We start from the raw sequence: 23,842 nt of genomic DNA, 5'->3' as shown, positions 1-23,842 counted from the left end.
TAACTGAAAGCCAAAGACTGGAAATGGCATAATTTTTTTTTCTTTGTTTTTATTTCACAAAAAGAGATTATACAAAAAGCACTATTAAAATACCATGGACAAAGGGGATAGTAAGTAGCCTTGCAAAAAAGCACTTTCAGTTTTTAAAAAGTTTATTTAAAGTTTAAATCAGTTCCTGTCAGTAGATAATATTATAGTTGACTGTTGAGAAAATGATAACTGGGACTGAACCTATCTCAGTGCACTAAGGCAAATTATTTGTGGGAATAATAAGGATTCACAATAGTCTTGATGTTCCTAGCATAATCAGGAGAAAACCAAAAAAGAAAAGTCAGGAAATCTCAATTGCAGATGGAAATCTTTTATTCTGTATCCACAAAAATTTCTAAGAACTCAATGGGGTTGATTCAACAAACTGGCGTCCCGATTGTAGGCAGCAGAATTAGCATCATACTGCCATTCAGCAGCCAATCAGGACGTATGGGTTGGTTTTAAAAAAAAAAGCTTCCAGAGACAACACTGTAGGCAATTGTTGCAGTTCTAGGGAAACATATAGGGACACCAAAGCTGGGCATCGGCATGGTTCACCCAGAAGGGGCCTTGAGCGAGTTTAAGCAGCCCTAGGTATCTCCATAGAGCCACAACAGGCACCTGAAATGTAGGCCTGCAAAATACTGGCCTACATCTCAGACCTTTAAAACTAGATGCAGCCGGCTGAGCTGATTGTGGCAAGGGAATCCTCGATCAACTGAGCCGGCAGGACTCCCCAAAAACCACGGCTTTGGAGATTCCTGCCAGCTTAGCTGATTGGGGGGGGAAATACCACTGCCATAATCAGCTGAGCTGATTGTGGCAGAGGACCCCCACAAAATCAGCAGGACGAATGCCCACTCCCTCCTGCTGCTGACCCTCCCAAACCCCCGACAAACCCCCCAATTGTAGACCGGCAGGAGGGGTGGCCCACTCCCTCCTGCCTTCAACCCTCACAAAGCGCCAACATACCCCCCCTTCGAAGAGTAGCAGGAGGAATTCCCACTCCATCCTGCCACCGAACTTCCTAAAGCAGTGACAACCCCCCTCCATCGAAGAGTGTCAGGAGGGATGCCCACTTTCTCCTGCTGCCAGCCCTCCCAAACCCCCTCAAAGAGTGACAGGAGGGATTCCCATTCCCTCTAGTTGCCAGGCCTTCCGAACCCCTGACAATCCCCCAACCGCCGACACTCTCTCAAACTCCCCACCCCCTAAACCCCAACAGTCCACCCTGACACCCCTAAGCCCACTTAGACACCTCTCACCACCTCCCTGTACCTTTTTGAAGTAAGATGGCAAGGGGGATGCCTATTCCCTCTGGCCAGCAGGCCCACATCTTCCAAAATGGTAGCCTTCCCCTTTCCAATGCATCCTGGGATTGGCCCATAGGAGTGGCCCATAGGAGTGGCCTTAGCTATCTGGCTAAATCTTAGGCCTTTCCCCGTACATCCAAGGCTACACCGGGAAGGAGGTGTAAGGCCCTGATAGGCCCCTCCCTGATGTATCCCATGATACACTAGGAAGGGGAAGGCTGCCATTTTGGAAGAGGTGGGCAGCACAAAGGCACAGGTGACATGCTTTCCCTTGCATCCAGACATTACCACTGACCACTGGGAGGTCTCTTATGGCCCCTGAGGGCAGTGAAATCTATGGCAAAGCTCTACCCAATGGATGCCGAGTTCTAGCAGCTGTTTAATACGCCAAAGGCAGAATCTATAGTGGCGCAAATAACTAAATATACCTCCCTTGCCAGTGGAAGTGGAGTGGTTCTGAAGGACTCCCAGGACTGCAGACTGGACTATGCCAGTAAGAGACAATTTATGGCCATGACACAAGGCCTAAAAGCGGCAATAGTGATGCCTGAGAATGCCATTCAAAGCTCAGCCAGGTGGGAGACCCAGACGACAGCAGTGACCCCCAATTCCTTCTGGTGGGGGTTCATTATGTAGCGCAGGGTCTCAAACTCAAACCCTTTGCAGGGCCACATTTTGGATTTGTAGGTACTTGGAGGGCCTCAGAAAAAAATAGTTAATGTCTTATTAAAGAAATGACAACTTTACATGAGATAAAACTCTATAGTTTATAAATCTTTCCTTTTGGCTGTCTTAATAATAATATTGTAATTTATAGCTAAAGAGACATATGATCAAGAAACTATTTTATTTTACTTTTGTGATTATGATAAACATACCGAGGGCCTCAAAATAGTACCTGGCGGGCTGCATGTGGTCCCCGGGCTGTGAGTTTGAGACCACTGATGTAGCGGATGCACTCTATGACCTTTTTAGGGTCTTGAGTAAGGTCTTGGCATACACCGTCTCTGCCTACAGAATGCTCTGGATCAAGCAATGGGCAGGTGATTCAGCCTCTAAGGTGACATTCAGCAAACTCCCCTTTAAAGGGCAATTGCTCTTTGGCAAGGGTCTCAATGATCTGATAGCCAGTATGTCGGGGAACATAAGCCAGAGTCCTTACCGGACAGCAGATTTTTGGTAGATTTTTGGCATAATGAACAGTACAACTACTGTGGTGCACAAACAGTCAAGAGTTTTTTTAGCTGAATTTTGAATTATTTATCTCTTTTCATAAAGTTTTAGAGGAGATAGTTTGAACTATTCAAAAAATCTAAAAGAAGAAAATATTAAGAACAGAAGTTAATACTTTTGAATATGGTATATTTAAATAAATTTGCTGAATATTGCACAATTAAATTTTGCTGAAGGTTTTTTTTTTTTTTTTTTTTTAATCTTTATTCATTTTCATTTCTTACATCAAGTGAAATACATAATAAAAAAAACCAATTATCTCATAACACTTGAATTACATTCAAATACTCTTACCATATAAAATAAATATCCCCCCTTTTTATCAATATTCCTATTTCCTTATAAAGTACATTATCCTCCCTAATCCCATATATATTCTATCCATGTGCTAAGATATCTGATCATTAGAGTAACTCGCCAATGGTCCCCATACTTTTTTAAAATTATGAATATTCCCTTGTTGTAACGCTATCATCTTTTCCATCTTATATATGTGGCAGACTGAATTCCACCAAAATGTGTAATTTAATTTAGTATAATCTTTCCAATTTTGAGTAATTTGTTGCATGTTTGCTGAAGGTTTTAGATCGATGAAAGAAAACCCCATCTACATTTCAGCCTATTTGAAATTTAATGATATTTTGGCTTTGATTTCTGAGATCCTTTCCTTCATTGAAGCACTTTATCTACATTTGAGAACCTCCTTTGAGTATCTGATAGTTTTTTGTGGTTTTTCCCATTTTCGCTATATTTTTTAAAATTTTCATGGCTCAAGGTGTTTTCAACAGTACTCAGGAGTATTGGCTTCCCAGACTATTCCAAGGCCCAAGACAAAGGTTCAGGAGTTCCAGGTGCCCCCAGGCATCCGGATCCCGTTCCACTTCAGCCCCCCAAAAGCAGCAATGATGCCAGGCCTTAGCCCCCCTCCTCAGATGGGGGGGGCAGGCTGGTAGAGTTCTCAAATACGTGTATGCGGTTCTCTTCAGACCGCTAGGTGCTGGATGTCATTCGGGAGGGGTACAAGCTAAAATTATTTTGACCCATTACAGATGTCTTTGTAAATTCTCCTGTGGGAAAGCTGAACAAAGCAGCCAGAGTTCTGGCAATGATACAGAGGCTCAGAGATCTAGGATCCATAGAGGCCGTACCAGAAGGTGAATGGGGCTTGGGAAGATACTCAATATATTTTATCTGCAGCTAGACTGAATAACATCCAGAACCCACTGGTCAGGCGAGATGCATAGCTAGGCCTGCAGGAATGCTGAGAGTCTGCCCCTGATATGCAGAGAAACTTTACTCAGCCTAGCGTCATTGCAATTTTTGGCAGAGGGAACCGAATGGGAGGCAGAAAGCTGGTTACACCTGGCGCCTGAGGAGAACCTCTGCCTGTAGCTCTGGGAAAATCTCTGAGTTGTGGAACTTGAATAAGGGCCGGAAAGCCTAGAACCATGAAAATTAGAGCATCCCAAACCTCTAGAGCTTCTGGGTCTGGCATCAGGCAGGATCTTAGGGTGTGGTCCACCACAGAATTCATGAGGTCGTCTAAGTCCTTGCCAAATAATCATTGCTCCTTAAAGGAAAGCCTAGCAAGCGTAGCTTTAGAGGTGGAATCATCGGCCCACTGTCTAATCAAGAGCATATGGCGAGCATAAATCAAATACACTGATACCTTACCCAGGACTAGTATAAGGTCATACAGGGTGTCAGCAACATAATCTACCCTAGCAAAAAGAAGCTGAGGAGGAGCCTCCACAGATTCACTTTCCAGAGTATGCAGCCTAGATAAACAAGCACATGTGACAAAGGACGCCGCCGAGGCAGCTTTGTCTCCCAAAGCCGCTACCTCAAAATGCCTCCTGAGAACCATATCCACACGGCGATCATGCATGTCCTTGAGCACCACACCACCCTCACTGGGAAGGGAGTTATGTTTAGTCACCTGTGCAACCAAAGAGTCCACTTTAGGCTGACTAAGAAGCTGCTGACACTCCTGCTGCATAGGGTACAAACGGGACAAAGCCCTCACCACCTTGAAAGTGCCTTCCAGAGAATCCCATTTCTAAGATCAGAATGCTCATATCAGGATGCCAGGAAAAAGTGAAAAATTGAGTTTGTACTCCATACAGGAGAGAGGAGGAGGGAAAAGGAGTCAGCTGAGTGACTAAATTAAACTCCTGCAGAGTCTCCAAAATGAGATCAAGCAAAGCAGCAGACTTAAATACAGAACCATGGGATCATCCCCAGGTTCTAAATCCTGAGAAGGATCCGAAGACCCGAAATACTGTCCCGAGTCCCCAGCCATGGGGAGATCATCCCTAGAAAACAAGGGGTCCACATGCTGATCATCAGCATAAGTGTTGCCCAGTGAACACAGGAACAGCGGCATACTGAGAAGAGGACATGCCTAAAGAGGCAAAACCCCTGAGAGACAAGTCTGAGGTGGACCGGCACTGCGCAGGGGAAGCACGACAATTCTACAATGTATTCCACAAATGTTTCATAAAGTCTGCGAAGGCCTCCGGATGCAGGGGCATAGAGTAACCCCGTGATGACTTTGCCTTGCGCTTCTTGGGCTGCCTAGGGTTCCCAGCCTTATGCATGGAACTTTCAGCTGTGCTGAGTCCCAAAAATAAGGAAGGCCGTCCCAAAGTGCTAGCCAAGTGTTTTAACACCTACTTAGTCAGGGGAGGGGCTAAGTTTTGCGCTGCCGCCTCTCCTGGCCACGTTATGTGGCACGTGGCACATGGACGCTCCTGAGGTGCTAAATTTGTGAAATTCTGACAAGTATCCACAGTAGGAGAGCTGAAGGACTCCATCCCCACAAGTTTTGAGGAAATTTTTGCAAATTCAGAAGGGCAGGAAGTGTTTGAAAAAAAGATCATAAAAATCCAAGATGGCCGCCGCTAAGAAATTCACGCCAAAATTGCGACATTTTTTATATCCAGCAAATTCTAAAAATGGGGATTTTAGGATTTTTCAGGTGGGGGAACACAGGGGAACAAGAAAAAAACATTCAAAACTTTGAAATTTAGACACCCTCCCCCCAATTCACCTCACAGGCTGTGACAGCCTTTACTCACTGTGTCCTGTGCTGGAAATGTGATCTAGTTTACATTAGCTGGAATCAGAATCATTGCCTCATGCTGGTAATGACTTTTCAACATTGATCTTCGGGCTGCCAGTCAAACACAGCATCTGACTGTACCTCCACCCCCACGAACCGAAGGACGTGTTCAGAAAAGGGCGGAGGCGTAAAACACAGCTGGCACTCTGAGAGACACTGCTGAGCCTCCTAGGTATGCCAAACAACCTGCACTCGAACCCTCGTTCAGCAGGAGGAGAGAAAAAAGCGGGGAGAGCTCAAGCTCCCAAGAAACAAATGCAGGTTGGCCAACAGGTACCACCAGGAATCGGCCTGTCAGCTGCAGACTGAAGTCTGTAAGTTCTCTACACCAGCAGAGCTGAAGAATCGCTCCGAGCACAAGGAAATCCTGAAAAAGGGACAAAAACACTAAAGAAAATTAAAAAAAAGGAAGAGCAGAATAGAAACACGCCTTCAGGCACACGTGCACAAGGGAAAAACTGCAGGTGGTGCTAGAGCTTCAAGTGAAGTAAAGAAGAGTCACAGAAAAAATCTGGAGTGGTTTCCTTCCGCATATGGCACGCTGCCATTGAGAGATAACCCACATGTCTAGAATGTCTCACCTATTGCACTGGAATAGCGTTTAGCTGGCTGTTATTTAACTGGCTAGAAGCCGTTACTGACTGGTTAAATAGCTCTGAATATTGGGCAGAATGTACCTTTATTTCCCTCCCCATTCAAAGAAAGATAAAAGGAAAAAAAGGAACTCTAACTATAATCACAAATGCTCTGCCCCTTCTCAAAAGATATATAAATACATTCTACAGCTTACATAGGTGGAAAGATGACTTTCTTTCCCACGTGATCGTCTTTGCCTGTGGCTGTTAGTGGGACTCTTTTCGAGGCAATAGGGTTTCTTTCATGATGGAATCTGGTTTTTATGGCTGGCAACTTCACCTGCTTTATAAACAAAGACATCTAAATATTAACAAATCATCTTTGGGAAAGGTAATGCAGATAAATAATATATAAATTGTGGCTGAGGAGTATAATGGAGCTCTTAAAGACTCTTGTTATGGCATAATTAAAGCACAGGGTTTTTAAAGAGCACACAATAGAAAAGATCTAAAACTAACTTTGTTTTATTATTTGCTTTTTTTGGACCAAATAAGTTAAAACATTCTATGCCCTTCCATTCATTTGAAAGGAAGCTCCAAAATGGAAGGACATAGGATGAAGTTAAAAGGTAATCTAAGAAAATACTTTTTTACAGAAAGGGTGGTAGATGTGTAGAATAGGCTCCCAGTGGAGGTGAATGAATTCAAGAAAGCATGGGGCAGGCATGTGGGATCTAGTGCTGTCCGATTCACAATTTGAATTGATTCACTTCGGGTGAATCAATTCAAATCGATTTAAAAACAAAAAAAATCGGCCTCCCAATTCGGTGACTGACCCTCCCCCCTCCCCCCTAAAGCAGGAGTGGCATCCCTGCCTCTTGTTGGCTGGCCGCTGCCGCTCCTGCTTTAGAGGGCGAGGGGGGAGGGTCAGTCGGGAAGTGCTAGTGTCCTGCTTCCCCCCGGCCTCCCACTAGTGTCCGGCTTCCCCCCTGGCCTCCTGCGCATCCATTTACATAATATCAGCAGCTTGCAGAGAAGATCGCCAGTGCTAGCAATCTTTGCAAGCTGCCATAGGCCTTCGGAGCTGTTTCCTCTGCCACGATCCTGCCTCTGACGTTAGAGGAGGGCCAGGAACGGGGTTCTGGAACGGATTAAGTTCGGATTCCAAGATACAACTGTATCAGTCTTTTATTATCGTCCATCTATCTCTTCTCAAGTTATTATCTTTATTTTGAGAGCATCTATCTTTCTAAAAATTGTTCTTTTCTTACACATACATTGGCCACATTTGTATGTCCAGTTCTAAAATGAACCTTTACCTATTAAGGTTATTAAGTCTACGTCTACATTATATTTAGACTGGATGCATAAGTAATCCAGGTGGACTAATTTTGCCATTATCTTTTTTCTTTATCCAGTTAAGACTAGAAATACTGTTTAATTTTCTATAATTAATCTCTCAGCATTTGACTCTCATATTGAGGTCTAACACCCTTATTTCAGTTTTGTATAGCTGCCTTTATATTTTGAGTTCTTGTTTCCAGTAAACTTCTATTTGTAAGTTTCTTACATTTTATATTGCCAATAAATACATTAAAAAAAATTTAGACATATGGGAGGTAACTCTAAAACTGTATGCTCACAATAGGTGCTCAGAGGGCACATGGTAGCCCCTAAACTTTGCCCTTCTCCATTCCAAGAGAAGATTTGATGATAATAAAGAAAGCAATGAAAACAATAATATTAGCAATTCACTTCCTAGCGATGCAACAGAAAATGAGCTAAAATTAAAAACTATACAAAAAATTTGATTGTTGAGGAATAGTAGCTGGAAAGCAATGACCACAAACGCCTGCAGTCTAAACAACAAAGTTCATGATCTACAAGCCCTGATGTTAGAGGCAGACCTAGATATTGTTGCTATCAAAGAGATGTAGTTCAGTGACTCCCGTGGATGGGATGCAAACATACTGGGATATCTTTTTAGGAAGAACAGAGAAGGTCAAAGAGGTGGAGGAGTAGCTCTCTATGTAAAGATCAATATCCAAGCGACTGAAATGCTGGGGACCTGGGGAGAGGAAGAAGTGATATGGATCGCTTTGAAAAGACAAGATGAAACTTCTATTTATGTGGGTGTAGTCATACTGTTGGGTGACTTCAATCTGCCGGATGCGGACTGGAATGTTTCGTCTGCTGAATCGGAAAGAACTAGGGAGATTGTGGATGCCTTTAAGAGGCTCTGCTCAGACAAATGGTTACGGAACCCACGAGGGAAAAAGCGATACTGGATCTGGTCCTCACAAATGGGGAGAGTATCTCTAATGTTCGAGTGGGTGCTGACATGGGAAATAGCGATCATCAAATGGTTTGGTTCGATATAACAGCTAAAGAGGAGGACGGCCACACAAAACTCAAAGTTCTAGATTTCAAATGTACGGACTTTAGTAAAATGGGAGTGTACCTGAAGAAAGAGCTTTTAGGAAAGGACGACATAAGGGAAGTGGAAAAACAGTGGTCTAAGCTGAAAAAAGCAATAAAAATGGCTAATGACCTTTATGTGAGAATAAGGAAACCAAAATGGTTCTCTAAACTTGTTGCGGAGAAAATAAAAGCAAAAGATCTGGCGTTTGTGAAATTTAAAAATACCCAAGAAGAGGAGTAGAGAAAGGACTACCAGATGAAACTGAAAGAATCCAAGAGAGAGATAGATACATCTGGCGAAAGCGAAAGCGGAAGAGCAAATGGCTAGGAATGTAAAAAATGGAGACAAAAGCTTTTCCAGATAAATTAGTGAAAGGAAGAAGAAGAAAAATGGAATTGCGAGACTAAAAGAGGATATGTATCGACATGTGGAGAGTGATGAGGAAAAAGCAAACATGTTAAACAAATACTTTTGTTCTGTGTTCACGGAAGAAGATCCTGGAGAAGGACCGAGATTGTCTGACAAAGTTACACACGAGAATGGAGTAGATACCGTGTCGTTCATGGAAGAAAGTGTATATGAACAACTTGAAAAATTGAAGGTGGACAAAGCGATGGGACCAAACGGGATCCATCCCAGGATATTGAGGGAGCTGAGAGAGGTTCTGGTGGGTCCTATTAAAGATTTGTTCAACAAATCTCTGGAGATGCGAGTGGTTCCTGGGGACTGGAGAAGAGTGGATGTGGTCCCTATTCAAAAAAGTGGTCGCAGAGATGAAGTGGGAAACTACAGGCCGGTAAGCCTCACTCGGTTATTGGAAAAATAATGGAAGCGTTGCTGAAAGAAAGGATAGTGAAATTCCTAGAATCAAATGGGTTAAGGGAACCGAGGCAACATGGTTTTACAAAAGGTAAATCATGCCAGACGAATCTGATTGAATTCTTTGATTGGGTGACTGGAGAATTGGATCAAGGGCATATGCTAGATATAATTTACTTAGATTTCAGCAGGAGGGAAAGGTGAGTAGTGGAGTCCCTCAGGGATTGTTGCTGGGGCCGATCCTGTTTAATATGTTTGTGAGCGACATTGCCGAAGGGCTAGAAGGAAACGTTTGCCTTTTTTCGGTTGATACCAAGATTTATAACAGAGTAGACACTGAGGAAGGAGAGGAAAACATGAAAAAGGATCTGCAAAAGTTAGAATGGTCTAATATCTGGCAACTAAAATTCAATGCAAAGAATGCAGAATAATGCATTTGGGGATTAGAAATTGGAAAGAGCCATATGTGCTGGGAAGTGAGAGGCTGATATTCACGGATGGGGAGAGGGACCTTGGGATGATAGTGTCTGAAGATCTAAAGGTGAAGAAACAGTGACAAGGCCAGAAGGATGCTAGGCTGTATAGAGAGAGGCGTGACCAGTAGAAGAAAGGAGAAATTAGGTTCTTACCTGCTAATGTACTTTATTTTAGCCTCTGCAGACCAGCATAGGCATTTTACAAGTGGGTTCTATCTCATCATGACAAGCAGGTGGAGACTGAGACAAAACTTTGCAATGGTACTTAATAGGTTACTCCCCCTAATTACCTCAGTCTGCCGAATAGCCAAGCAAAACTAAGAACTGTAAACAGAAATAGACAAGACTTCGAACAGGATTAACAACTAATATAACTAAATGCTGTTGGAAAATGCAAAAGAGAGATCCCAGCTGCTGTTCTTCAATTCTCCCCGACTCTAGAAAAATACTAGAACCCGCAGAAAAAACAAAATCTGCATGCGCAACAGGAGTAGACCGGAGGAAAGCAACAGAAGCTGCCATAGCCCTGACCTTATGCCCCGTGACTCGACCATGGAGCGTGAGACCAGCCTGAGCATAGCAAAAAGAAATACAAGCAGCCAACCAGTTGGACAAGGTGCGCTTGGAAACAGGATGTCCCAACCGATTAGGATCAAAGGACAAAAACAATTGAAGAACCTTCCGATGAGACTTGGTACGTTGGAGATAAAAAGCCAACGCCCTCTTACAGTCAAGCGTGTGAAGCGCAGCCTCTCCAGGATGAGAGTGGGGCTTCGGAAAGAACACCGGAAGAACAATAGACTGATTGAGGTGGAAATCAGACACAACCTTAGGTAGAAATTTAGGATGGGTGCGAAGAACCACCTTGTCATGATGGAACACAGTAAAGGGCGGGTCCGCAACCAAAGCCTGAAGCTCACTAATCCGACGAGCCGACGTGAGCGCAACTTATCAATCGGCTCAAAAGGAGGTTTCATCAGCTGAGCCAAGACCACATTAAGATCCCAAACCACAGGAGGAGGTTTCAGAGGAGGATTAACATTAACTAAACCCCTCATGAAACGAACCACCAGAGGATGAAGAGAGAGAGAACGACCCTCTAGATGCCGATGGAAAGCGGCAATAGCACTGAGATGTACCCGGATGGAAGTCGTCTTCAGCCCAGACTTGGACAAATGCAACAAATATTCCAGAACCGAGGACACCGAAACCAAACTCGGATCCAGATGGTGCGAGGCACACCAGGATGAAAATCTGGTCCACTTCTGGGAATAACAAAGCCGCGTCGAGGCCTTGCGCGAGGCTTCCAACACCTCCCTGACCGCCGAAGTCAGGGGGAAAGAAACCAAGCCGTCAGATGTAATGACTGAAGATTGGGATGCAACAGTGAACCCCGACTCTGAGACAGCAGAGAGGGAAACACAGGCAGAAGTAGAGGCTCCCTGGTACTGAGTTGAAGAAGCAGGGAGAACCAGTGCTGACGAGGCCAACGAGGCGCAATGAGAATCATAGTGGCTCTGGATGACTTGAGGTGAACCAATGTCCTCAAGATCAGAGGAAAAGGAGGAAACGCATAAAGGAACCTCCCTTCCCAGTCGAGAAGGAAGGCGTCTGCCTCGAGACGGTCCCGGGAGTAAATCCGTGAACAATAGAGGGGCAGTTTGCGAGTCTCCGGGGAGGCAAACAGATCCACCTGAGGAGTCCCCCAGCGGTGGAAGACCTCGCGCAGGACTCGGGAGTTCAGCGACCACTCGTGCGGCTGGAGAAGACGACTGAGTTTGTCGGCCAGGCAATTCTTCTCTCCCTGAATGTAAACCGCCCGCAGGAAGATGTTCTGGGAGGTCGCCCATTCCCAAAGGCGCAAAGCTTCCCTGCACAGGGACCAAGAACCCGTCCCCCCTTGCTTGTTGACATAATACATTGCCACTTGGTTGTCTGTCCGTACCAGGACCACCTGATTGCGCAGCAGATGACCGAACGCTCGAGCTGCCAGAAAAATGGCACGAAGCTCCAAAACATTGATGTGACAAAGACGGTCCTCCGCCAACCATAGCGCTTGAGTCCGCAGACCGTCGAGGTGAGCTCCCCACGCGTACTCCGAAGAGTCCGTGGTCAGGACCTTGCGATGTGGAGGGACGCGAAAGAGCAAACCCCCGGAAAGATTGGAAGAGTTGGTCCACCAACGGAGCGATCGTCTCAAGGAAGGAGTCACCGTTACAGGAAGGGAGAGCGGGTCTCGATCCTGACGCCACTGGGAGGCCAAGGTCCACTGAGGGAGTCTCAGATGCAATCAGGCAAACGGCGTGACATGAACTGTTGAAGCCATGTGGCCGAGCAGAATCATCAGCCTGTGTGCAGAAACGGAGCGCTGCCGCAAAATCTGACGGGCTAGGCAAAGCAGAGCCTCCAGTCTCAACGAGGGAAGGAACGCACGAAGGCGAACCGTGTCCAGCACGACCCCGATAAACTGAAGGGATTGAGCCGGGCACAGCTGCGATTTGGGAAAATTTACCTCGAACCCCAGACGCTGAAGAAAAATGATAGTCTGTCGGGTCGCTGAGATAACCCCCTCCCGGGATGAAGCCTTGATCAGCCAATCGTCCAGGTAGGGGAAGACCTGCAGCCCCTGAGATCTCAGGGCAGCCGCGACCACCACCATACACTTCGTGAAGACCCGAGGAGACGAGGCCAGCCCGAAGGGAAGGACGCGATATTGGAGGTGCAACTCCCCCACCTGGAACCGTAAGAACTGGCGGAAGGCGGGATGCACCGGAACATGCGTATATGCTTCCTTTAGGTCCAGGGAGCACATCCAGTCCCCCGAGTCTAGCAGAGGGTAAAGGACTGGAAGAGACAACATACGGAACTTCTCCCGGACAAGGAACTTGTTGAGCCTCTGGAGGTCCAGAATGGGGCGTAAGTCCCCTGTCTTCTTCGGGACCAAAAAGTAACGGGAGTAAAACCCCCGTCCCCTTTGGTTCTGGGGCACCGGCTCCACCGCCCGAAGGCCCAACAAGGACCTGGCCTCTGACAGGAGAAGAGGAAGCTGGTCTCGACAGCAAAGAGAAGCCCCCGGCGGATGTTCCGGTGGCGTGGCTAAGAAGTTCAGCGAGTAGCCCTCGGAGATGATCCGGAGCACCCAAGCGTCCGACGTGATCTCGGCCCAGGCTGGAAGAAAGGCCTGCAATCGGCCCCCGATAGGAAGGGGGTCTTTTGACCGTGCGGAGGGGGCCCGCCCCCAACCGCGCATCACGTCAAAAAGACGGAGCGGGTTTAGACGCTCCCTGCGCCTGAGGCTTTGGTTGGGATGCTCTGCCCTGCTGCTGGGGACGCCGGGGAGGAGGCCTGGAGAAGGCCGGTGTCAACTTCTGCGGGTACCGCCGCGGAGGAGGTCTAAACGGCTTCTGCGGCGGGGCCCGGGGTTTAGGACGGACCAATGAGGCGATAGAGCGCTCATGTTCAGACAAGCGTTTGGTCGCCACCTCCAAGGACTCATCGAACAACTCGGAGCCAACACAGGGAAGGTTGGCCAGACGTTCCTGCAAGTTCGGGTCCATATCCAACGCACGAAGCCACGCGAGACGGCGCATCACCACCGCAAAGGCAGATACGCGAGAGGCCAACTCAAAGGCATCGTAGACTGCGTGAAAGAGGTAGAGGCGCAGCTGGGATAGATTGGCCATAAAGGCGCCAAAATCCTCCTTATGGGAATCAGGCATGACTCCATAATACCTGGGCAACGCCTTGACCATCTGCCTCAAATAGGAGGAGAAGGTGAATGCGTAATTAAGGACCCTGGCGGCCATCAAGGAGTTAGAATAGAGGTGACGACCAAACTTGTCCAGGGTCCGCCCTTCCCGCCCGGGGGGGGTCGCAGCCGAGACCCGAGAAGGCTGGGACTTTTTCAACGCCGATTCCACCAGCAACGACTGGTGAGACAACTGCGCTTTATCGAAGCCCTTGCAGGGGACTGTGCGGTACTTCGACTCCATCTTAGATGGAACAGCTGTGACTGTAAGAGGGGAGTCCAAGTTCCTCAGGAAGGTCTGGTGCAGAACCTTGTTAAGAGGCAGCCGGGGGGTCTCTCTGGGAGGAGAGGGCAAATCCTGCTCCTCCAAAAATTCCTTCGAATATTGAGACCCTGACGCCAGATCAAGGTCCAAGGCTCTTCCCATATCAAGGACAAATCTGGAAAAGGAAGAGGGCTTCGAAGGAGGCGAGGGAGAACGAGAAGCCCTCGTCGCCAAGAAGGAAGGGGAAGCCTCACGGGAATAACGAGGCTCCCTCCCCGTGCCCGAACCCGAACCCCAAGAGGCCGCACCAAGCGACCTCGATGGGGTCGGGGACCGGCCACGCCCCGAGGAACCCCTGCGAGAAGTCCCCAGGGTATGAGGGATCGAGGCACGCCCCCTCCGTCTCGGCGAAGAGTCCCTCGAGTACTCAACCTCGGAGGAACGGAGAAGCCTCGGATTATCGAGGCGAAGCTCGGAGACCCGAAGGGTCTCGGCCCCGGTCGGCGAGGAGTGACCGCGTCGTCAAGGAGAAACCCGTTGACGTTTGGGCTTCCTCAACCGACGCTTCGCCCGAGGCCGACCCGAGGGCGAGGAGCCCCGGGAGGACCTCGACGAGGTCGAAGAGGAAGAGATCCTCCGAACCCTCCGCCCCTTGTCCCGAGGCCGCACGCTCCGCTCAGGCTGGTCAGCCGAAGTCAAAGGCAAGGCCGGGGTCGAGGCCGAAGCCGTCCCGGGGGCCGAAGTCAAGGGTACCGAGACCGAGGCCGCCGACGCCGGGGCCACCGAAGGCGGCTGGAGGTGCGCGAGGGCACCGGACAGCTCCGAGGTAATAAGCGCACGGAGTAAGTCCTGAAAGGCCGGTACCGCCATCATGGCAGGTAGATCCGAGGCCGGCGGGTGCTCCCTCGAGGGCGACCTCGGTCTCGAGTATTCCCGCGGGGCACCCGACTTCGACGCTCGGAGCGGGGCCAAGGACGACCCACCCGCCCCTGTCGATGATCCAGAGGATGGCTTCTTCGAGGCTGGAAGAGAAGAAGGAAGTGGGGACTTACCCTTCGTCGACTTCGGGGTCGAAGAGACCGGCTTCGACGAAGCGGGCTGTCAGGGCGAGGTCGAGGGAGACGAGGCCGAGGTCAAGGCCGGGGCCGAAGCCGAGGCCGACGTAGAGGCCTTCCCCGCCCCGGTGTCCACCGCAAAGAGCTCCGCCATCCGAGCGCGACGGCGGCGGAGGGCCCTGTGTTGAAAAGTAGAGCACCGAGTACAAGAATCCGTCGGGTGCTCAGGGCCCAGACAAAGCAAGCACCACCGGTGAGGATCGGTAATTGAAAGGAGGCGATCGCACCGGGTGCACTTTTTAAAACCCGTCAAGGGACGGGACATGGACACGAAATCCATCCGGGAACAAACGAGGTCCCGCGGCCGCGACTACCGGGAGCCCCCGGAGCCGACGGAAGAAAATAAAAGATTTTTTTTTTTTCTTTTTTTTTGACGAAACTCGATACACAATAAAAGAAAAAACCAAAATAAGCACAGCGACCGAGAAAAAACCCCTCAGCCGCGGTGTCAGAAGGCTAAACACGAAGAGCACAATTTTCACAGGGCTTCTGGCTCCGCGGAAAAGACTGAACTGAGGACCACGAGGTGGGGATACGCCCTCTAGTGGGCAAGAAGGCATGCACATGCGTGGTGCAGTGTAGTAAACTTGAAACTTCAATCAAGTTTGCTTGAAAAGCTGTCCGCGCTGGGGCTCCGTAGATGACGTCACCCACATGTGAGAATATCATGCTTGTCCTGGGATAAAGTGCTTGTCCTGGGAATATCATGCTTGTCCTGGGATAAAGTAAATTAGCAGGAAAGAAACTAATATCTCCTTCCTAGCAACTATCCAGACCGGCATAGGCATCTTATAAGCGGGATGTACCAATGCAGTCCTCATCATGGGTGGGACCCCCGAAGTGCCAACACCAGAACACGCTCACTGAACACTGCGTCCCGACACGCCTGAATGTCCACACCGTAGTCTGTGACAAAGGAATGCAAGGAAGACCAAACAACAGCCTTACAAATATCCACTGGAGGCACTAGCGAAGACTCAGCCCAAGAAGCTGCCTGACTCCTAGTGGAAAGAGTCTTGAGGAAATCCGGAACAGGCTTCTTCTGAAGAAGGTATGCGTAAGCAATAGTTTCCTTGATCCAGCACGCAATGGTAGCCTTGGAAGCGCCATCCCCCTTACGAGGACCCGCTAGAAGCACAAAGAGACGATCTGACTTTCTGAACTCCTGGGGCCTTCGGACATAAGAGCGAAGAACCAAAGAAACATCCAACTTGTGCAACTGATTCTGCTCTGTAGATCCGTCCTGAGAACCCAGCACCACTGACTGATTGACATGAGGACCACAGACTGATTGACATGAAAAGGAGAAACTACCTTAGGAAGAAAGGAAGGAATAGTCCGCAAAATAACCCATTGCCTAGAAAACTCCAGGAACAGAGACCTACAAGAGAAAGCCTGCAACTCAGAAACATGTCTAACAGAAGTAATTGCTACAAAAAGACCGCTTTAAGAGCAAGGTCCTTCAATGTGCAGGCCCCCAAGGCTCGAAGGGTGGGCGCACCAGCACAGACAAGACCAGATTAAGATCCCAGGAAGGAACAGACAGTCTAACGCAGGGGTGTCCAACCTTTTGGCTTCACTGAGCCGCATTGGTCGAAAAAAATGTTTCTGGAGCTGCACAAACGTGCAAACTCTGCAGCAAGACAGAGGAGGGAGCCGTCAAGACAGTAAACACCAGGGGGCAGCAGAGGGAAACACTGCATCGTCCTTGACCGGGCCGCATGCAGGAAACACTGCATCGTCCTTCATCGTCCTTCACTGGCCGCAGAGGGAAGCACTGCATCGTCCTTCACTGGGCCGCATGCGGTCCTCGGGCCGTAGGTTGGACACCCCTGGTCTAACGGGAGGCTTGAGCAACTTGGTCGCCTGCAAAAAGCGAATGACATCAGGAATGGCAGTCAGACGCTGACCCTGTAACAACCCCCGAAAGGCTGACAAGACCGCAAGCTGAACCCGAAGAGAAGACCAAGCCAGGCCCCTGTTCAGGCAATCCTGCAAGAACTCTAAGATGTTAGGCGGAGAAGCGCAAAAAGAGACCACTCTACACGCAACACACCACTCCTCAAATGTACGCCAAACCCGAACATAAGCTTGAGAAGTGGAAAGTCTCCGGGACCCCAAAAGGGTAGAGATGACTCTATCTGAATATCCCTTCTTACCTAGACATTCCCTTTCAAGAGCCAAGTCGTAAGGCAAAAGGGACCTGGATCGAACATGGGAATAGGACCCTGAGTCAGAAGGTCGGGCGAGAGAGGCAGAGGATTCACTACCAGATGCCTCACCAGGTCTGCATACCACGGACGTCTGGGCCAATCCAGCCCCACCAGAATCACAAGACCCAGATGTGAAGAACTCTGCCTACTAATGGCCATGGAGGGAACATGTACACCAGATCTTCCATTGGCCATGGCTGGACCAGAGCATCCAAACCCTCAGCCTGTCTCAACAGCGACTGAAGAAGCGGGGTGTTTTGGCATTGATACTCGTGGCCATCAGGTCCATGAGGGGCTGACCTCAAGCTTGCACTATCAACTGAAAAGCCACGTGACTTAGACACCACTCTCCGGGATCTAATATGTGACGACTTAAAAAGTCGGCTGCCATCTCAATCTTTGCCACCTCCTGATCCAACAAGGCCCAGTCATCAGACTCATGGACAAGGACACGCTTGGCCCAATAAAAAATGGCCCAAGCTATGAGCCCCCTGCAAATAGCCGCCTGGACTCCCAAGGCAGAGACATTAAAATTCTACTTAAGAATGGTCTCCAAATTACGCTCCTCAGAGTCCCATAAAGCAGAACTGCCTTCCATGGGCACAGTATGCCGTTTAGCAATAGCTGAGACCACCGCATCCACAACTGGCTTCTTCAAGGTAGCCCTATCCCCACTCCAGGGATACAAATGAGTTATGGAGCGCGTAAACTGAAACGGCGCCTCCAGTGTATTCCACTGCTCCTGGATAACATCCCGAATATCCTGATGCATAGGAAAACAGCGGGACGCAGAGCGGATCCCTTTTAGAAGAGGATCATCCACACACGGGGTCTCAGGTGGCACATCCTCAAAGCGCAACACGAGGAGACTTACTGAATTAGAACTAGGAGCTCGTGTCTCTGAAAAAGGCACACGACGGACGCCTCCTTGCTGGTAGACGAAAAAACCAAAACCCCAGTACCAGCGGCCATCCTCTCAAGAGGATCATGGAGGTCTCCCCAAGGGTTCAGGTACTCACGAAAGTCTACATGCTCCTCAGACCACAAATCTTCGTCCCAAGCAACCAGCGGGCACTTGGACGAGGGAGGAGGCAGAGGGGGGCAGATGTAGAGGGGTAAAGATGTAGAGGGGGGCAGAGCCGCAGGGGGTGTGGAGGAACACCCTCCCAGACCCCATGGGGCAAACGCAGAAACCCCGGCTGCCTGAAAATAAGCTCTGCATAAAGTAAAAAATAAATCTGGGGAAAAAAAACCCTGGCGGCCCCAAGGGACTCCCTGCCACTACAGGGGACCCAGCTAAAATCTGCCCCTGTTTTTCCAAGACAGGGGGAAGGTCACCTGAGGCTGCAGAGCAACTGGAGGGTCTTCCCGCCAAAGATGGCGAAGTTGCAGCTGAAAATAACCCCTCCGGGGTCTATAGTGGCTGGGAAGCCTGAACTGTCGCAGCTGCTAAAGCAGGCAAGCCGGAATCAGCTTTGAGAGAAACAGCTCTCAGGGAATCCCCAGCCGCTTTGGTGATAAGGGAATCCTTTTTACCCTCACCGTGGGCAGCTGAGGAAATCCCTCCATGGGCGGCTGGGAAAGACTGGGCCTCCCCATTGTCAGCTGTCAACTCACGAGGCACTTTCGGCGGGAAGCCCTAGCCTCCAGCATCCACTGCCGACGAAGCTCCTCCACCGCTTCCGCCCATGCAGCGCTTACAAAGGCTAGCCGCGAGTGCCTCATGCCTGGTGCAAAATGAGCACTTCTTCCCCTGTGAAGTGCTCATTGCTCCATACGTGACCTAACAAAAGAAAAATGCCGGTTAGTTGAAAAATACAGTAAAATACATTAAATTTAAAAGGAAAGGAACCCTTCAATTCAGCACTGCCTCAGGATTTTTTTTTTTTAAACACAGAACAGACTCCACTGGCTCTCAAAGCAGTATGCATTGCTTGAATTAGGGGCAAGGCTTACTGCTGAGGCACCTCTATAAAAATGTTAGGGAGGTGGAGGAAAGCAGGGGAAGGACCCATCACGAGACCCGCCAGGTTTGACACCCCTGAGGTCAGACAGACCCCAAAACAGGGCCCACCCAAGCTTAGTCCAGCACAAAAACAGGGACTAGGGGTCATGAACAAACTCCAACAGCCCTACAAAAAGGAGATGAGTACAACTCACTCACACCTGCTGGAGACTGAGAGAAGACTGAGGTAATTAGGGGGTATTAAGTACCATTCCAAAGTTTTGTCTCAGTCTCCACCTGCAGGTTATGATGAGATATAACCCGCTTGTAAAATGCCTATGCAAGTCTGGAGAGTTGCTAAAGAAGAAGATGTTGATGCCCCTGTACAGGTTGATGGTGAGGCCCCACTTGGAGTATTGTGTTCAATTTTGGAGACCGCATCTGGCGAAGGACATAAAAAGACTTGAAGCGGTCCAGAGGAAGGCGACAAAAGTGGTAGGAGGTTTGTGCCAGAAGACGTATGAGGAGAGACTGGAAGCCCTGAATATGTAAAGCCTAGAGGAAAGAAGGAACAGGGGAGTTATGATTCAGACGTTCAAATACTTCAAAGGTATTAACGTAGAACAAAATCTATTCCAGAGAAAGGAAAATGGTAAAACCAGAAGGCATAATTTGAAGCTGAGGGTTGGTAGATTAAAGAGTAATGTTAGAAAATTCTTATTTACGGAGAAGGTGGTTGATGCATGGAATGCGCTACCGAGGAAGTGGTGGAGAAGAAGATGGTGACAGAGTTCAAACAAGCGTGGGATGAACACAGAGGATCTCTCTAATCAGAAAATAATGGGTATACTTTGAAGGAACTAAGGCCAGTACTGGGCAGGCTTGCATGGCCTGTGTCCCGTATATGGATTGAGGACGGGCTGGGGAGGGTTTCAATGGCTGGGATGGTAAGATGGGCTGGAGTGATGGAGACTCCAGTAGATGGAACCTAAGCACACTACTGGGCAGGGCTCTGGGTTTCTGGCCCAGAAATATCTTAGAAAAAGGACCATTTAAACTAAATCAATTTATAGAGCATATATGGTTGGGCAGACTGGATGGACCACTCAGGTCTTTATCTGCCGTCATTTAGTATGTTACTATGGTAGGAGCCTTTTCTATAAAGGTAGATACATGCATATGCATTTAGTGCAAACATTTATGCCAGCCATAGAGCTGATAAAAGCATGTGCATCAGTGTTCTTAAGAAACATATGTAATTTATAGTATTCTAAAAGTAATGCATGCAACTCTGTGGTCTGCACAAATATCACCCCTGTATACATACCCACCTATAAACTACATGCTATAAAAGATATATGTTAGTTACAAATAACTCAGGTGGAATGTTGGTATATACGAGTATGCTAGTATTCTATTCATTTACATGCATTTATGCATTTTTGGACTATTGCAGTGTATCACAAACTGTGTGCCGCATGAGATTTTAGGTGTATCACGAGATGACAGGGAGGAGAGGTGCCAGCGAGAGGCACATCTTGTAGGCAGTCAGCAGTTACCATTGCTTCTCCTCATCCTGGGCCTCTCTCCTCCTCTACACACTACTTCTTTTTCAGCACCCCACTGGAAGCTTAGGGTCCTATCTGGAGGGCCTCTGCGCATGCGTGAACGTCAACATGATGACATTACACATATGTGTGATGTCATCATGTCCCATCATGTCGATGCGTGATGTCATCGCATCAACATCTGCACACTTCTGGGTGCCCTCGAGCCACGGTCGCTATTTAGTGTACCACAGCTCGCAAAGTTTGCAAGACACTGGATTATTGTAATACACTGTATGTAGGGCTGTCAGGGTATCTACGTTACCATCTCCAGAAGGTATAGAATGCAACAGCACAGTTAATATTTAAAATACAAGGGTGGTTATCAGCATACCCACTGCTGTGCACTCTTCACTGGTTGCCAGTCACAGCTCGGATAAAGTTCATGTTCCTGGGTTTGGTGTTTTGTACCTTCAATGGTGAAAGTCTGGGGTATCTGTCTCTGAAACTGATCCCCTACGCACTAGTGCTCCATTTGTGCTCCAGTAAGGGTGCTTTTTGTATATTCCATCTGTGAAGTTTATGCTGTTGGTGAGGTGGGGAGCACAGGCTTTTTCTCTTGTGGTTCCAGAGTTATGGAACAAGTTGCCTGGGAATTTGAGAAAGGAGGTTAATTATGGTCAATTTCTTAAGGGATTAAAAACCTGGGATCCAATATTTAGCCAGTGGCACTCAGCATTTTATTAACCACTACTGGCAGATCAAGTTTGGGCTTCAGCACTGAATTTCTGGATTTGTGGAGTCAGCTAACATATAGCACGTTAAATGTGATATTCAGCTCTTAACCAGCTATGGGCCACTGCATATATATAGGACTGACATTTATGCAGTCTTATTTATTCAGTGACCTTGGCCAATTAAATGCTGAATATCAGCACTTAGCTAGCCGAATGCTAACTCTGTCTCTGGAACACCCCAAAACAGGCAGTTTTCATTTTGGCGCTAACTTCTAATTTTCAGTGGCACTAACTAGCTAAGTACCACTGACAATTAGCAGTTAGCCCCAAACAGGTGGTTTAACCAGCCAGGAGTTGTTTCTGGCCAATTTAATCATCTGCCGGTTGTTTTCAGGATGAAGGGCAGCTGCTATTGAATATAAGTGTTATTTTTTAGGAGAGGTTAAGGAGGAGGGAATTGTATATTTTGTGTTTTTTAATTGATGTAAATTGCTTTAGTGGCTTCTTCAAAGCTTATAGGAAGTATATAAGAGTTTAAACAAATAGCTAGACAGATAACTTGGTGCATAAATGTTACTGCCTACTTTACAGAATTACCCCTTTAGTGACTTTTACAGCTATCTACATGTATTAGTACTGCAAATTTAAAGAAAAAGAAAATTTGTTATGCAGTTGGTATAGGCTGTCAACTGCCTAAGTCCTTTTGAATATTAGCACTACCTTTTTTTCCTCTTTGTTCTCCTTCTCATTCTCCTCTGCGTCCCTCTGCCATACTGTCTTAACATCATAGTCAAAGGGTCCTCTCCTGCTTTCATATCTGTTACTCTGGTGTTCAGGCTTAAAATCCTCATGGACCATGTAGTTTGGAAAAGTTGGTCTGTGGAAAGAAATTATGATGACTATACATGGAAAAACAAAAAAGACTACATTGTAACAATGGACTGAATCTTACTATGGAAGGAAAACTAATCCTTGGTGAGAAATTCAGGCAACATGTTTCTAGACATTTAAACTAGAAGGTGAGGATGGCATATGGATGCAGGTCATTTCCAGTGGTCAAGATGTGACAATAGTAAAAAAGCAATGTAAACAACATTCTTAGCAACAAAGTAGGGAGCGAGACTAAAAAAAAAACTATACAGAAAATTAGACTACCAATGAAATGTAGCAGAAAAGCAATGACCACAAACACTCACAGTCTAAGCAACAAAGTTCATGATCTGTAAGCCCTGATATTAGAGGCAGACTTAGATATTGTTGCTATCACAGAGACATGGTTCAGTGATTCTTGTGGATAGGACGCGAACATATCGGGCTATAATCTTTTTAGGAAGGATAGAGATGATCAAAAAGATAGAGGAGTAGCTCTGTATGTGAGAAACAATATTCAAGCGACTGAAATAAGCAACGTGGTTCACCTTGAAAAGAGAAGATGGAACCTCTATCTACATGGGTGTTGTCTACAAACCTCTGACACAATCAGAGGAAGTTGGTAAGATCTGGTTGCAAATATCCAAAAGCTGGGAAAGAAAGGGGAGGTGCTGTTGCTGGGTGATTTCAACCTGCCAGATGCGGATTAGAAAGTTCTAGCTGCAGGATCAGAAAAAAGTAGAGATTATGGATGCTTTTCAAAGTGTTCTGTTCAGTCAAAAGGTGACAGTAGGTACAAAGGAAGAAGCAATGCTGGATCTGGTGCTCAGAACAAAATGACAGAATGTTGGATTAATTAGAGAAAGCCAACATGGATTTAGTAAAGGGAAATCTTGCCTCACCAATCTACTAACTTTCTTTGAAGGGATGAATGAACAAGTGGATAAAGGTGAAATTAGAGAGTCCTGGGATAGGAGGTAATATCCTATTATGAATTAAGAACTGGTTGAAAGACAAAAACAGAGATTAGGTATAAATGATCAACATTCTCAATGGAGAAGAGTAAATAGTGTGGTGGGGGGGTTTCTCGGGGGACTGTACTGGGAATGTTGCTTTTTAACATATTTATCAGTGATCTAAAGATGGGAATAACTAATAAAATAATTAAATTTTCTGATGACATAAATTTGTTCAAAGTGTTTAAATCACAAGAGGAGTGTAAAAAATGAGGCTGGGCATCAAAATGGCAGATGACGTTCAATGAGAGCAAGTGCAAAGTGATGGAGGTGGGAAAGAGGAACCTGAACTATAGCTACGAGATGCAGGGTTCAAGGATCTAGGTGTCAGCTTTGAGGATACGTTGAAACTTCAGCTCCATGTGTGGTGGCAGCTAGGAAAGCAAATAGAATG

At 47.4% G+C, this 23,842-nt stretch overlaps 1 protein-coding gene across 6 annotated transcripts in view; it reads right to left on the bottom strand.

Moving 5' to 3' along the window:
• Positions 1-23,842, bottom strand: part of C2H7orf57 (chromosome 2 C7orf57 homolog) — a 143,026-nt gene that overhangs the window by 27,417 nt on the left and 91,767 nt on the right. For all 6 annotated transcript variants that reach the window (XM_033930469.1, XM_033930466.1, XM_033930470.1 and 3 more), the window contains 2 exons: positions 22,283-22,439; positions 6,491-6,618 (listed from right to left, as the gene is read on the bottom strand). In XM_033930469.1, coding sequence (XP_033786360.1) covers positions 6,491-6,618; positions 22,283-22,439 — 285 coding nt within the window. The remainder of the gene's footprint in view (positions 1-6,490; positions 6,619-22,282; positions 22,440-23,842) is intronic.

The sequence above is a fragment of the Geotrypetes seraphini genome, chromosome 2 (assembly GCF_902459505.1).
Source record: "Geotrypetes seraphini chromosome 2, aGeoSer1.1, whole genome shotgun sequence".
Lineage (NCBI taxonomy): Eukaryota > Metazoa > Chordata > Amphibia > Gymnophiona > Dermophiidae > Geotrypetes > Geotrypetes seraphini.
The sequence above is the reverse complement of the archived record's forward strand: the minus strand, read 5'-3'. Positions and strand labels throughout refer to the sequence as shown.